Source organism: Anomaloglossus baeobatrachus, chromosome 5 (assembly GCF_048569485.1).
Source record: "Anomaloglossus baeobatrachus isolate aAnoBae1 chromosome 5, aAnoBae1.hap1, whole genome shotgun sequence".
NCBI classification, from domain to species: Eukaryota; Metazoa; Chordata; class Amphibia; order Anura; family Aromobatidae; genus Anomaloglossus; species Anomaloglossus baeobatrachus.
This window is the reverse complement of record NC_134357.1, coordinates 551,066,405-551,083,240: the sequence shown is the minus strand read 5'-3', so window position 1 is coordinate 551,083,240 and position 16,836 is coordinate 551,066,405. Positions and strand designations below refer to the sequence as shown.

At 44.9% G+C, this 16,836-nt stretch overlaps 1 protein-coding gene across 1 annotated transcript in view; it reads right to left on the bottom strand.

Annotated features, from left to right (window-relative positions):
- Nucleotides 1-1,820: 1,820 nt before the first annotated feature.
- The window catches only part of LOC142312278 (uncharacterized), a 71,967-nt gene continuing 56,951 nt past the window's right edge, over nucleotides 1,821-16,836 (bottom strand). Inside the window, 2 exon segments of the mRNA XM_075351212.1 lie at nucleotides 1,821-2,508; nucleotides 2,510-3,462. Coding sequence (XP_075207327.1) covers nucleotides 2,362-2,508; nucleotides 2,510-3,462 — 1,100 coding nt within the window. The 3' untranslated portion in view covers nucleotides 1,821-2,361.

Here is a 16,836-nt window from a genome sequence, read left to right as displayed (position 1 = left end):
TATATTTTTGTTTAATTTTTCTCGTGTTTTCTTTAACTTTAATCAATTCTTCCTCGACCACTTCTTGGAAAATATCCAAGGCTGGGGGGTGAGACTGAACTGGATAAAAAAAACAAACGAATTTTTAACTTTGAAAAGATGATTTAGATCAATAGTTTTCCAAATTATTTTCACTAGACAAAGACCTGAAATGGGATATAGACAATTGATCTTGAAAAGAACCTATATAAAAGTGGCTGGAAATTGGAGGGACAGAATTAGATTATCATATAGAGCCTGCAAATCAGTATAAGTAAAAATGATATATGAGTGTCAACATACGAGCAAGCCTATTAACATCAAGAATAGTTCTGAAAACATTGAATTCATTAGTAGGGGCAAAGGAGAGTCCTTTAGACAACAATTCCCATTGCGCATTACTAATGATGTAATTGGAAAGATTGATCACTTCTAGTTGTGAGGTTTCTTGTTCCTCTGTGACCGTCTGAATTGTCCTGCGATGTTTTGTCCCACCCCGCCTTCTGCTCCGTTTTTTTATTTAGATTGCTCTTGTATACTTCCACTAAAATTTTTGATGGTATACTTCTTATAATAGGTTTTATTCCTCGCTCCTCTATAAACAGAGTTGGTTGCAATTTTTTTCACCCACAGCCCTCTAGGAATCATCTCCTTTTCAATATATGAACTAATTGTGGTTCGATACCACCATGTTTTAAGTTCTTTAATAAGGAGGCTTTCAGTATTTTCACTAGGTTTTTAACAAACGCCAGCAGAAAAAATGTTATCCGCTTTTAATTTTCTGGCAGTCTCGTTTTCACTAATGATACCGTCTGGACTAGTTGGATCAACAGAAGCCATGTCAGATTCCATGGTTAAGGAAAAACACCCAAATATAATTCCACAGTCTTCATTAAATTTAAAACATGCACAATTTGTGTTGACTGCAATTTACAGTATGTCGGTTGGACCTCAGGACCTCTGAAGAACAAGATCCGCCGTCACTTATCCAATGCGACAAAAAAAACTACAGGTGAAGTGCTCCTTAGCTTCCAGTCATTTTTCTTTGGTTCATAATGGCAATACTGACTCATGCAGGGTGACTGGGATTGAGAGAGTTCATATGCCCCCTAGGGGTGGAGATCTGAGACAGATCCTGTTCAACAGAGAGTCCTGGTGGATTTTTTTTGTTGCAAACCAGAATATCTGATAGTCTGAATTGTAGGTATGATCTGATCTATCAGTGTGTTTGAAGGGGTGGACCTTGTTTAATGATTTTCAGTGATTGGCCTGTCGTTCTAGAAGTAACAGGATGTGTGATAAAATGTCTAGTGTTTGTGCTGTTCTGTATGCGATGATTTAGGACACCATCGTCCGAAACATGTTTGCCTTACTTTGAGATATCTCTGTACATTTTTTTACCCTGTCAATTTCCTATGGTTTTAATTAACTTTTTGGAATTTGTATGAATTTTTACATTGTTGGAAGTTATATTTTCTTCCTAATAGGTGCGAGTTCTATACAAGAAAAATGACATTTGAATAAAAGCTAAGAAAAAATTATAGACTGTGACAACTATAAATCATCTATAGGGGATATACAACCCTCTGTATCTCCACAAGGTTGCTATACTTACAGAGGCCGAAACTCCGAAGTGTTTAGCTGAACCTGCTGATCTTATACACATGCTGCGGGATTATAAATGTTATTGTTTCTCACACATACATTGATAACATTTAGATGATTCAGATGAACCCTCCTACAAAATGTGATGAGCAAAGTAATTACTACAGGATGGTATGAGAAAGTGATTTATTCTACAAGAAATATTGGAGCCAAAAATGGGTAATTTTTTCAACAATTTGTATGTGTTCTCAAATATTAAAACATTGAGCACTCTACAGCGCACATAATTTACACACAACACTGCTGAATGGACAGTATACACACTCAGCTCTGCTACATAAGCCCATTTACATTAACATTTATCTCTGCTACATATAAATATTTATATACAAGCACATGATGTACACATTACGCACAGTATCTGTGGTCCTGGTAGCTTCCTCTGCTCTGCACCAATCACATAGATCAGTGAGGGGAGCGAGCAGTTCTCTCAGTGATGAGGCAGGACAGTGTGTCAGCATTCTCCTCCATCACAGGAAGCTACCTCTGGATTACAATAGCACTCGATTATTAACTTAGTAAAAAAAAAAAATAAATAATCTTAAAAGTGCATTTTATAGTCCAAAAATATGGTAAGTTCTAAAGTAATTTCCTTTTCTCATTTAATTACATTACTGGTATAGGATTTTTGGACAATTTGTCAATAAAATATATAATTTCTCCCCATTTTAGTTATTTTTAATGGTCAACAAAAAGATTTTCCATTAATTTACTTTTACATTCTAGGTATGATAATGGTTTCTGTGTGGGATTTTTGATGTTTAAGAAGGTAACATTTTCGAGTAAAACATTTTCCACATTCTGAACATGAATATGGTTTCTCCCCTGTGTGAGTTCTTTGGTGTTTAACAAGATCTGATTTCTGATTAAAACATTTCCCACATTCTGAACATGAAAAAGGCTTCTCTCCTGTGTGAGTTCTTTGGTGTTTAACAAGATTCGATTTCTGGCTAAAATATTTTCCACATTCTGTACATAAAAAAGGCTTTTCCCCTGTATGACTTCTTTGATGTCTAACAAGATTCGAATTATGGAGAAAACATTTCCCACACCTTGAACAAGAAAAAGGCTTCTTCTCTATGTGAGATCTTTGGTGCGACACAAGATTTGTTTTCTGGTTAAAATTTTTCCCACATTCTGAACACGAAAAAGATTTCTCTGTTGTGTGGATTTTCTTGTGCTTAAGAAGATACGATTTCTGGTTAAAATATTTCCCACATTCTGAACATGAAAAAGGCTTTTCTCCTGTATGGCTTCTTTGATGTCTAACAAGATAAGTTTTGTGGACAAAACATTTCCCACACTTTGAACAGGAAAAAGGCTTATTCCCTGTGTGACTTCTCTGGTGCCTAACAAGGTAACATTTGTGTACAAAACATTTTCCACATTCTGAACATAAATATGGCTTTTCGCCTGTGTGAGTTCTCTGATGTGAAAGAAAAAACGATTTTTTTGCAAAACATTTCCCACATTCTAAACATGAAAAAGGCTTCTCCCCTGTGTGAGTTCTCTGGTGTAGAACAAGATCTGATTTCTGGTAAAAATATTTCTCACATTCTGAACATGAAAATTTATTCTCCCCTGTGTGAAATCTCTGGTGAATAACAAGATGCGACTTCTGGTGAAAACATTTTCCACATTCTGAACATGAAAAAGGCTTCTCCCCTGTGTGAGTTCTCTGGTGAAGAACAAGATCCGATTTCTGGTAAAAATATTTCCCACATTCTGAACATGAATGTGGCTTCTCCCCAGTATGTATTCTCTCATGCCTAACAAGAACTGATTTCTTATTAAAATATCTCCCACAATGGGAACAAGAAAATCTATCCTCTGTGTGAATTTTGTGATGTTTAACAAAAGATGTTTCAAGAGTATTTTTTTTTCCAACTTCTGAATGTGAAATTGACTTCTTTGCTTTAAAAGTAATTAGTTTTTTAATCCCTTTTTTGTGGTTTTCTTTTTTCTCAGATGATAGATCTTTGCTGTGAAGGGATGATGTTTTTTCTGGAGAAATGGCATTCACTTTAAGTGTATCCTGTGAGATCTCAGGGTCATCTGATTTATAAATTGAAGAGTTCAAGTGTCCCTCTGATGACATCATACAGTGATCTGCAAGGAATAAAGACAGTTATTTTTGAATAAAAGATCCTTAAAATTTATATTTTTGAACATTTCTACTTAAAATGTACATAGCAATGGCAAGTTGTGTACCAAAATGTAATTATTCATTATGTCATTGCCATATCACAGACTAATAGAAAACCATACAGCATAAACCAGTAGAGCATGGTGTATAATTGTGTGTTCATTTTGCCTCCCGAATATTGGACTAAAAAGCAACTCCAAAACGTTATGTACGCAAAAATGATACCAATAAAAACTTCAACTCATTTGGCGAAAAAACACAAGCACCCATTCATGCAAGGCCGGTGTCATCATGCGGCTGAGCCTGGCAAGTACAGGGCGGTGATCTTTTGTGCGACCCCAGGGCAGATTTCCGGGAAATGCAGTTCTGCTGGCCCATTAAACCCGCACTTACAGTGCATGCCCGCAGCATTCACTGCTGAATGCTGTGCGCACATGCATTGAATGAGGGAGTTCATCTGTGGGCGGTGTTAGCGTGCAATGCACTCCGGTCTCATAGAAAAGAGAAGACCAGTAAAATGTATGCCCCCCTGAAACATATGCCTCCCCATTAACATATATGCCTACCAAGTAACTTGCATGCCCCCCCAGGAACGTGTATGCCCCACAGTAATGTGTATGCCCCCCATAACTTGTATGTACTCCCAACCCTACAATAACGTTTAATTTCCCCCAGTAATGTGTAGGCGTGAGGAAAGGTCAAAGACCGCCTGCTCATGAGCACTACAATACTTGGATCTGACCTCAGCAGGGCAGATCAAAGTGCACCTGCGCAGGACAACAATGACGGCTTGTATGGATGACGTAGCTCGTGTCACTCACAAGGGCCTCAGAAGAAGAAGGACGGCGATCGGACAAGATCGGACCACCCCCTAGGTGAGAATAATAAAGTTGTTTTATTCTGTTATACAGAGGAGACTGGGCTCTTATATACAGTATTCTAGAATGCTGTATATAAGAGCTCAGTGGTGGTGGCTGCAGATTCTAGGGGAAAAACCTGGTGACAGGTTCCCTTTAAGTTCCACTTTTTGTTAATTCCTGTTTTTCATATTATCAAGAGTGCAATTTTCTAAAATCTAGGCCACTCAAAGTAATTTAAAAAAAGATGTTACCCCAAAAATAGGTTTTGTAGATTTAATTGAAAATATAAACACTTTGTGCTAAACCTGTCAGCCTTCTATCATATCCTAAGGCTATGTGTCCACGGTAGAATGTACCTGCGGATTTTTCTGCATGAAAATCCGTGCCTTATTTTTGCCGCGGATTTGCCGCGGATTTTGATGCGGATTTTTTTTTTTCTCCCCCATTCTATACCCAAAATCCGCACCAAAATCCGCAACAATAATTGACATGCTGCAGATTTTTCCGGATCAAAATCCGCGGCAAATCCGCCGCGGAAAAATCCGCAGCATGGACACAGCATTTCCAAAATGCCATTGAAATGGCTTGGAAGTGCCGCTGCTGCAGATTTTCGGAAAATCCGCGGTAAATCCGCGGCAAAATCCGCAGCGTGGGCACATAGCCTTAGAGAAAAATAAAATGATGCTGGAAAAATGCCAAATGGTACATGGTATTTATTAACTATTTTGTGTGGTATTACCTGTTTCGGAAGAATACAAATTTAAAGTTTGAAAGTTACAAATCTTTCTAAATTATTTGGTTATCTTCAGGTTTTTCAAAAACAAAGTACAATGTGTCACAGAAAAAATATTTCAGAATCCCTGCAATCAGAAGAGGCATCCAAAGTATGCTTTTCATTCCTTCATACAAAGTACTTTTTCCTTCTACTCAATTTTCCGTTAACCCCTTCAGCCCTCAGCCTATTTTGACCCTAAAGACCAGGCCACTTTTTGCAATTTTGACTAGTGTCACTTTATGAGGTTATAACTCTGGAACGCTTCCTCAGATCCCGGTGATTCTTAGATTGTTTTTTCGTGACATATTGGGCTTCATATTAGTGGTAAATTTAGGCCAATATTTTTTGCGTTTCTTTGTGAAAAAAACAGAAATTTCAAATTTTGTAATTTTCAAACTTTGAATTTTTATGCTCTAAAACCAATGAGACATATGACACAAAATAATTAATAAATAACATTTCCCACATGTCTACTTTACATCAGCACAATTTTGGGAAAAAAAAATAAATTTAAGGAAGTAATAGGGGTTCAAAGTTTATGAGCAATTTCACATTTTTACAACAAAATTTACAAAGCCACTTTTTTTTAGGGATCACATCACATTTGAAGCGATTTTGAGAGGCCTACATGACACAAAACACCCAAAAGTGACACTATTCAAAAAACAGCACCCCTCAGGCTACTCAAAACCACATTCAAGAAGGTTATTAACCCTTCAGGTGCTTAACAGTAACTAAAGCAATGTGGAAGGAAAAAAAATAAACATTTTACTTTTTGCAACAAAAATGTTAATTTAGCCCCAAATATTGCATTTCACAAGGGTAGCAGGATTAAATGAACCCCCAAAATTTGTTGGGAAATTTCTTCTGAGCACGCAGATACCTCATATGTGGCGAAAAAACACTGTTTGGGCGCATGGCAGGACTTGGAAGGGAAGGAGCGTCATTTGACTTTTTGAACAGAAAATTAGCTGGAATCGTTAGCCACACCATGTTGAGTTTGGAGAGCCCCTGATGTGCCGAAACAGTGGAGCTCCCCCACATGTGACTCCATTTTGGAAACTAGACCCCCCATAGCATAAAAAAAAAATCAGGGCGCACGCACGGATGTGCTACAAAAAGGGGGGGACTAGGTGAGATGGAAAAAAGAAGTCCTGTCCAAAGTACGGCTACAGGACGCTTGCTGATCAGGTACCTAATTGTTCAAGTTTAGTTTTGTTTTTTTTTTTTATTTGTGGTGCACAAATAAAAAAAAAAGCAAAAACTCGAGAAACAATTACGTACCTGATTAGCCAATCACGTAGCTGATCAGCGCTTGGCGGCAAGCGGGTGGTGGGGGGGTTGGGTGGAAATAGGGAGTGGGAGTTGGGATTGGGGATAGTTAGAAAAGAACCACGAACAATAATTACAGGGTGGATCAGAACAGCAGCAGGATCACAGGAGAGATGGCAGCAGATGGGGGGGGGCAGCGGCAGATAAAAGGATGAGAGGTGAGGAGAGAGCGGACAGCAGATCACAGGGGTGAGAGGTGAGGAGAGAGCGGGCAGCAGATCACAGGGGTGAGAGGTGAGGAGGCGGACAGCCGATCACGGGGGTGAGAGGTGAGGAGGCGGGCAGCCGATCACGGGGGTGAGAGGGGAGGGGGCGGTTAGCTCATCACGCAGGTGAGGGGGCGGGCAGCGAGCAGCACATCACGGAGGTGAGGGGGGAGGGGGCGAGCAGCACATCACGCAGGTGAGAGGGGAGGGGGCGGGCAGCACATCACGCAGGTGAGGGGGCGCTCAGCACATCACGCAGGTGAGGGGGGAGGGGGCGAGCAGCACATCACGCAGGTGAGGGGGGAGGGGGCGAGCAGCACATCACGCAGGTAAGGGGGCGGGCAGCACATCACACAAGTGAGGGGGCGGGCAGCACATCACACAGGTGAGGGGGCGGGCAGCACATCACACAGGTGAGGGGGCGGGCAGCACATCACACAGGTGAGGGGGCGGGCAGCACATCACACAGGTGAGGGGGCGAGTAGCACATCACACAGGTGAGGGGGCGCGCAGCACATCACGGAGGTGAGAAAAGAGGGGGCGAGCAGCACGCAGGTGAGAGGGGAGGGGGCGAGCAGCACATCACGCAGGTGAGGGGGCGCTCAGCACATCACGCAGGTGAGGGAGGGAGGGGGCGAGCAGCACATCACGCAGGTGAAGAGGGAGGGGGCGAGCAGCACATCACGCAGGTGAGGAGGCGGGCAGCACATCACACAGGTGAGGGGGCGGGCAGCACATCACACAGGTGAGGGGGCGGGCAGCACATCACACAGGTGAGGGGGCGGGCAGCACATCACACAGGTGAGGGGGCGGGCAGCACATCACACAGGTGAGGGGGCGAGTAGCACATCACGCAGGTGAGGGGGCGCGCAGCACATCACGGAGGTGAGAAAAGAGGGGGCGGGCAGCACATCACGCAGGTGAGAGAAGAGGGGGCGGGCAGCACATCACGCAGGTGAGGGGGGAGGGGAAAAGCAGCACATCACGCAGGTGAGAGGACAGGGGGCGGGCAGCACATCACGCAGGTGAGAGGAGAGGGGGCGGGCAGCACATCACGCAGGTGAGAGGAGAGGGGGCGGGCAGCACATCACGCAGGTGAAGGGGGCGAGCAGCACATCATGGAGGTGAGGGGGCGGGCAGCCGATCACGAGGGGGAGGGGGCGGGCAGTAGATCGGGGAGAGCGGTGGCAGATGGAGGAGGGCGGAGGTGGATCGGGAGGCTTTTTGCCGGTTTGATACAGTACAATGGCAGCGCGGCAACTTCCGGGTCCCATGCTCTGGTCCCATAACAACATAGGACCGGAGCTTGTCGCCCTGCCATTGCACTGTATACACTCACTGTACTGGCATGCTCAGGACAGACAAGTGAAGCTGAGGGGGGGCGGTCACCGGCAACAGGTCCACGGTGATTGGAGAGATCGGTCACAAGGCCGGTCTCTCCAATCAGAGCTCCTGGAGCAGGGGGAGGGTGATCCAGCTGAGGTCACTCAACTCCAGCCAATGATTGGTGCTACAGCTGCACTGACCATGGCTGGATTTCAAATGTTTTAAGCCATTTTCAATGGCTGAAACATAGTGGCTGTGATTGGCTGACGAACGCCACTCAGCCAATCACAGCCTCCGTAGGTCCGGGGAGTAGGCACCACCCCTCCTGATGTCAGGCACAGGTCCCCTCCTTCCCGAATCTGCGGTTTGTGTGAACCGATCGCAGTCACCGGGACTCAGGTGCCGCGATTTCGCCATGACAGATATATCCATCATGGGCCTTTAAGTACCAAGGCACCATGTCGGATATATCCGTCAAAGGTCGTGAAGGGGTTAATATGCTTAAATACAGCACCCTGGGAATAGCCAGCTTCTTTAGCAATGACCTTTTGTGGCTTACCCTCCTTGTGGAGTGTGTCAAGGACTGCCTTCTGAACATCTGTCAAGTCAACAGTCTTCCCCATGATTGTGTAACCTACTGGACCAGACTAAAGGACCATTTTAAACACTTAGGAAGCCTTTGCAGGTGTTTTGTGATAATTATTCTAGTTTTCGGAAATAATGACTTTTGGGTTTTAATTGGTTGTAAGCCATAATCATCAACATTAACAGAAATAAACACATCACTGTGTTTGTAATTACTCTATATAACATATGCGTTTCACTTTTTGTAATGAATTACTGAAATAAATTAACTTTTGAACGAAATTCTCATTTATTGAGATGCACTTGTATGTCTTTCTTCAATTAGGGTGCCTCTAACTATGCACAGTATTCTAGGTGGGGTCTGACCAGGGGAATAATTACTTTTCTTGATCTAGATTCAATACTTGTCTTGACACATCATATAATTTTGTTGGCCTTTTTAGCTGCAGCACCGCACTGTTGGTTCATGTTGAAACTGGGATCTACTATTATGACAAAGTCCTTTTCCCCGATGCTATCATTTAGTTCTATTTCTCCCTTACTATATGTGCTTTTTACATTTCTTTTGCGCAGATGTAGGACTTCGCATTGGTCCCTGTTATACACCATTCTTTTCTCCTCGGCCCATTGTTCAAGTATATATTTATCATGGAACAGGTGGAATGTTTTTTTGTGTAGTTTATCTCAATCCTGTTTGAAGTTAGTCGGTTTTAGAAGAAATTCAAAAGTCAGGATAAAGGGAAACTCTGTTAATGTACTGAAAATCACAAAACGCAACAGCATCATTACCCTCCGCTTTATCTTAGAGGCCCATCACAATATTTTTCTTTAAGTGACTTTCTAACTTGTCAGCACATTCTACCTACACTGTCATTTGGCTTTGTAGTTTACAGATCTGGGCAGGTAAGGGTCAGCATCTTCTAATTCCGGGGAGTAGGTGGATTCTCCAAGTTGGAAGCTCTATACAGGAAGGGCTTTCAATGCCCAAAGCAATTTGACCAGTGTTGGCTGGAGGAGAATGTTGTGGTTTAGTGGCAAAATGGTGACCAAATGATTGTGCTATATCCGGACTACACCACCAAAAATGTAGCCACAGCCAGTAAATGAGAAGAATCTGTGACTTTTCTGCATTTAGTCGTCACTACTCACCTGGGCGGTTATCTGTAGTAATCTCCTCTTTACTCCACTCATCACCCCTCACATATGTCTCTGTAGTATTAATATGGGTCAGATCTTCACCCTGAAACAAATATTGTAAAGTCACAGACAGATGGAGAAGTCCCATCTATGATCAGCTCTAATCCTACCATCTCCACCGCTCTCATTACACAAGTATAACACATATAATACTGGAGGATAAAACAAGACTGAGCACAAGACCTTCACAGCCGTCTACACATCATAGGGAGATTTCATGGCACCTTCTCTCCATCTACCTGATGATCCTGAGGAACATCGGGATCTTCTTGTTTACAGTCCTGTGGGAGAAGAGGACGGGGACATCTCTCTGGTGTTGTCCTCTTACTGGATAGAACTGGAGGAAACACATACAGGGACTGAATTCATTCCTTACATACAGATAATTATAGGCCGTGTGTATTTAGTCCTATTACCTGGTGATGTGAGGGGCTGGGGAACCTCCATCATGACGTCCTTGTAAAGATCTTTGTGTCCTTCTAAATACTCCCACTCCTCCATGGAGAAATAGACGGTGACGTCCTGACACCTTATAGGAACCTGACACATACAATGATACCGTCACCCCCGATCCCTTCATAGCGTTACTGTATAATGTCCCAGCATTCCCAGCAGTGTCACCTCTCCGGTCAACAGCTCAATCATCTTGTAGGCGAGTTCTAGAATCTTCTGGTCATTGATGTCCTCATGTATTGGGGGGTGAGGTGGAGGCCCCGTGATTGGGCTCAGGGGTCTTCCCCATCCCTCAGACACAGGGGCCTGACAGCGCTCACTAGAGGTCTTCTTCACTACTGTGTAATCCTGGTTATGGAGAGACACAGTAAGAAATCTCACTCCAGACATTTCCAGAGTCCTCACCTCTCCAGTTCTGTCCATCTGTTATTCCCATAGATAAGAATGGTGTAATGTGACGTCATCAGAATCTCTCACCTCTCCAGTAAGCCGGAAGAGGATCTCTAGGGTGAGGTGTAATATCCTCTCCGCCATCTTGTCCCTGTCCATATCCATCCTTCACGGGGCAATCAGGAGGATTCTCTTCTATAGAAGATCTCCACTGAGAGGATCCGATATTGTAGGGACCTGAATGGGGAGAAGATGACGATGTAACATCATAAAGCATCCGCTGTAATAATACAATTACTGGAGATACAAGAAATCCCCTTCACTATAGGGAAAACCCTGAGCATAGAACAAGATGGAGACGACATTTCCCAGTGCAGAGGCCGGAATATCAGCAGAACGTATGTGACCGAGACAGACAGAGCCGCCGCCATTATATCTGAGGGGGAGAGAGGAACCTCCCCCGCCCCAAATAGTCTCAGAGCTGAAGGGGTTAATGCCCCCCTGCCCCAATAATGGGGAATCTCCACTCACCTCCTCCTGCAGAGCCGCACACTAGATATATGGCTGCTCTGTGCTTCCAGGACCTGTGATGATGTCACATGGAGGGGAGGAGTCAGGGGTCACATGATCAGCTCCTCAGTGTATGCAGGACTCTGCTGTGCTGGGTGTCATGGTGCTGGATGAGGGGAAGGTTATGTGTGGGGTCAGGAGGGGTTTACAGTGTGGATGTAGAGGAGCCGTGTGTATACGAGGTGTACGGAGCAGAGCCGTGTGTGTACGAGGTGTACGGAGAGGAGCCGTGTGTGTACGAGGTGTACGGAGCGGAGCCGTGTGTGTACGAGGTGTACGGAGCAGAGCCCTGTGTGTACAAGGTGTACGGAGCAGAGCCCTGTGTGTACAAGGTGTACGGAGCGGAGCCCTGTGTGTACAAGGTGTACGGAGCAGAGCCGTGTGTGTACGAGGTGTACGGAGCAGAGCCGTGTGTGTACGAGGTGTACGGAGCAGAGCCGTGTGTGTACGAGGTGTACGGAGCAGAGCCGTGTGTGTACGAGGTGTACGGAGCAGAGCCGTGTGTGTACGAGGTGTACGGAGCAGAGCCGTGTGTGTACAAGGTGTACGGAGCGGACACCTGTATATTATGTGTATGGAGCAGAGCCATTTGTGTTATGTATGTGGAGCGGTGCAGTGGGTATATGTACAGAGCGGAGCCATGTGATGTGTGCAGAGCTGCAGTTGTGCCGCCCCTGCAGCAGTCTGACTGCTCGGATCCGGGGTTGCTGTGGCTCGAGGGTCTCCGGAGCCGGGGGCTCGAGGTCACCCGAAAATAAAAGGGTGCTATTTATAGGGGATTAATGTTCGTGACACCACCCATGGTTCGCGGTAAGGGGAGTACCGCCGCTGCCGATTGGAGTACCCGGGGAAGATAGAGTGGGGCAGTCAGATGACGTTCCCTCCACAGGTAGGGGAGGCCCCGAGACTCTGGATGGGATGAAGTGTAGAGGAGCGTGGTGCAGGTTGGACGCAGGGGAGGGCAGCGTACTCACTCAGGCCGTGTCGGTGTTGGTGAGACCATAAAGCAGACTCTGACACAGTAGTAAACCAAGTCTCTGGGTGCTGCTGCCACTTCAGGGGAACTCGTCCGGGAGTCCGTTCCCGTTGGTATTGCTGATGGTCCTGACCTGCCTCCATGCACTGATTTTAGACGTTTCTGAATGACCCCTCGGCCTGAAGCTTTCGGGGTCCCGCTCCCTATAGTTTGATAGAGGAGCTGTGCTCTTGATGGCTGACACTTGGGATTTCAGTGGGCCGCATAAGCTGGAAAGCCCTATCCCCCTCATTGTGTTGGTGCCTTCGATCTCTGAGCTCTTGGGGAAAGTTCATAAAGAGACTATCCTCCACAGGTGAATTATCAGGTTGCGTGAAGCTACTCCTTGATCTAGAATCCAGTACCCCACCGTGCTCAGTACCGGTTCGGTTACTAGATTTTCCGGTGCCGACCGTTCTCCAAAACTAAGTGTGGCACCCCTTTCTAATACCCTGCGACCGGGTCTCCAACTCCTTTGGTCCCAGACCACCGTCTGCGACCTAGCCAACGTCTCCCAGGGAGCTACAACTCCCTCCAGCTCCTCATTCTCAGGGCTACCACTCAACTGACTCAGCCCCTCCCACTAGTCTGCCTGATCCCTAGGCCGGTGGCCCTGTTCCAGCTAGACCACCCAGTGGTGTGCCTGACAGGGTGTGGTGTGGGGTGTGGCTAGGATTTGACTGCTGATGGAGCAATACCAAAGGTCAGGATCCCATAACCATGGGGGGTTGAGCTCTGCACTAAAAGGGAAAGGAGTGCAGGACCCTGTGACACTGACTATTTCAGGGGTGCCACACAGTCACCAGTATAAAACACCTCGTCTGTATATAATGACTACAACCCCCAGTCAGTAAGGCCCTGTGCGCACTGGAAAATGGAATTTTCTCAAGAAAATTCCGCAGGTATTCAAAGATTACCGCACCCGCGGTAAAAAAAACGCGGCAAACCGCACCCGAAAACCGCATGCGGTTTGCCGCGATTTTACCGCAGCATTGTTCACAGTATTGCCGCGTGCGGGTTGGTATGTGCTTTATTGCATTCAATGCAATAAAGCACATTGAAGAAAAAAAAAAAGTAATTTCATTCTGAGATAGAGAAATAGACAGAAGAATAGATAGACAGACAGAGGGATAGATAGAAGGAGGGATAGAGTCCCTGTGAGCAAACTACATTTCTCACGGTCGGCAGTGAGTTCACATTACCGGCCGTGGGAAATGACCGGTAATTACCTCTGCTGTCTCGCTGCGAGGCTGCATTCATTCAGCGCTGTGTGTCAGTCGCAGCTGGATGTAAGCAGCGCAGGACCTGTGGATTACGTCGGAGCTGTGTGTTTGGGAAGTTAATAAAAGGGTGAACGAGGCTTGTTTGTGTTTTATTTAAAATAAAGGATTTTCCGGTGTGTTTTTTCACTTTACTTACGGGTTGATCATGTCAGCTGTCACATAGACGCTGCCATGATCAAGCCTGGAGTTAATGGCGGTGATCCACCACCATTAACCCCTTGTATTACCTTGACTGCCACTGCTACACGGCAGCAAGAAGAGCCGGGGACACGCCGGTACTGCCGCATAATGCATGCGACAGTCCCGGGGCAGCTGCGGCTGATATTCTCGGCTGCGGGAGGGGGCGGGACGCAGGGGACATTAACCCTGCCCCTCTCCCTCCCCAGCCTGAGAATACCGGGCCGCCGCTGTGTGCTTACCTCGGCTGGACGGTAAATATGCAGCGGAGCCCACGTGCTTTGTTTTCTATATTTCCGTTTGCTTTCTATGTGTGTTCTATGTGTCTGTGTCTATGTCTGTGATGTCTGTGTGTGTGTGTCTGTGATGTGTGTGTGTGTGTGTGATGTGTGTGCTTACTCTCTCCTCCGCTTCTTCTTCTTGTAATGACATCACTTCCCTGCAAAACCGCAGGCAAGCGATGTACATTACCGCAGGTAAACCGCGAAATACCGCAGGAAAACGCAGTGAACCGCACAGAATTTGCTGCCTGCGTTATTCCCTTCGGGATTTCACGATTACATTGGAGTCAATGGAGTGAAATCCCGCAGCGACGTGCGGAAAAGAATTGACATGCAATTGTTTTTGCTGCGGGAATCCCACAGCAAAACATGCAGCTGTCAAATTCCGCCCAGTGCGCACAGGATTTTTTTTTTCCATACGTTTTGCTGGTGATTCACTGCAGAGATGTTATGAACATTTTCTGCAGCGAAACATGCAGCAAAACCGCAAAAAATCCGCGGCAAAATCCGGTAAGTGCGCACAGGGCCTAAATCTCCCCCTCAGGAGTAATCCCCACATAGTCCGCACTGGGAGGCCACATTCCCCTGATCAGGATTTGGGGAGTTTTTGGCCTTGTAGATTTTTTGCTTGTATTGGATAATTCAGGTTATTTACATTTTTATTGGCTTTTAATGCGTTTTTTGCATTTTTATTTCATTTTGTGATATTAGTCTCTTTATTAAATGAAATTTTTGTTTATTTTTTTTTTTTTTTAAATCAAGCTTCTTTGTTTTTGATGATTCCCAATATTTGGCTATAACAAGTTTTTGATACAGTCATGTGCAGCTTAGATATGTATTTAACCCTGTTGAGGGGGGCCATTGGATCAAATACTTAATTAACCTTGAGGGTTGTGGGAAATCACCAATGAAACGTATTATTTCACCTTACATAGTCAGTTCAGATATATCATCATGTGACGCATATTAAAGATGCTTGCCATTTCCTGTTCTCCACACTCTGCTTTGGTATGCAGGGAATGTCCAGATGTAAGAAGACCACCATATAAAGGAAAGACCCACTGGCCAACCTAGATGACCAAACCACAGATGACCTCACGGATCCACCCACGATAACGCCCACCAATCAGCCCATGGACTAAACCATTGTTCAACCCACCAGCCAATGGCATATCCGAACATGCCTACTACAGAGCTAACCACGCCCCATACCTTTGTTTATATAAGTTGCAGCTCTCTTTGGGTCAACCTCTGATCAAGGAAAAATGCACATCCGACTGTATGTCTGGTGTTATTCTTTCGTGCATGCACTTGATCCACACTAATAAGGTCAGACGCAGGCAACTGGTGGACATTTCAAACTGTTCACCCTAACAACCCTTTCACCCTCAATCCTGTTTGCACCTTCCTGACCAGCCATTTTTTGCAATTCTGACCACTGTATCTTTATGATGTTATAACTCTGGAACGCTTCAACAGATCCCGGTGACTGTGAGTTATTTTTTCGTGACATAATATACTTCATGATAGTGGTAAATTTAGACCAATATTTTTTGTGTTTATTTGTGAATTTCGCAATTTTCAAACTTTGCTTTTTTTATGCCTTAAACCAGAGAGTTATAAATCACACAAAATAGTTACTAAATAACATTTCCCACATGTCTACTTTAGATCAGCACCATTTTTGAAACATTTTATTTGGTCAGGAAGTTAGAAGGGTTCAAAGTTTATCAGAAATTTCTCATTTTTTTCAACAATATACAAAACCATTTTTTTAGGAACCACATCACATTTGAGGTGACTTTGAGAAGCCTGAGTGACAGAAAATACCCAAAAGTGACACCATCCTAAAAACTGCACCCCTCCAACTGCTCAAAACTTTACGTGCTTCACAGGAACTAAAGCGATGTGAAAGGAAAAAAAATGAATATTTTACTTTTTTCAGACAAAACTTATTTTAGACCCATATTTAGCTTTTTCACAAGGGTAACAGGAAATAGTGCACCATTCAAGTTATTGTTCAATTTCTACTGAGCACACAGATACCACATATGTGGTGCAAATCACCTGTTTGGCCGCATGGCCGGGCTCAGAAGGGAAGGAGCATTGTTTGAATTTTAAAGTGCCAAATTGTCTGGAGTCATTAGCGGATGCGATGTCGTGTTTGGAGAGCCCCTGTGTTACGGGTCGACTGGTGAATTAGGAAAAAGGTTGTAAATCTCCCAATTGCCAGTCGGGGTCCACCATGCAGTGATGGTAAACTGCTGCTTGCAATCCGAAGGACAGGCGGATAAGACAGAGCTAGGAGGCTCCGAAATAATATAAGACTGACCCAAGTTAAAAGTCACTGGGCTGCCCATACATCACAGGATCCAATTCAAACTACTTGTTCTCACCCACAAAGCTCTCCACAGTGCGGCACCCCCCTGCATCTCCACCCTCCTCTCTATCACCCCATCCGTTCTCTACGCCCTGCAAGCGACTTTCGACTAACATCCACACTAATTCGAACCTCCCATTCTCGGATCAAAGACTTCTTCCGAGCTGCACCAACCCT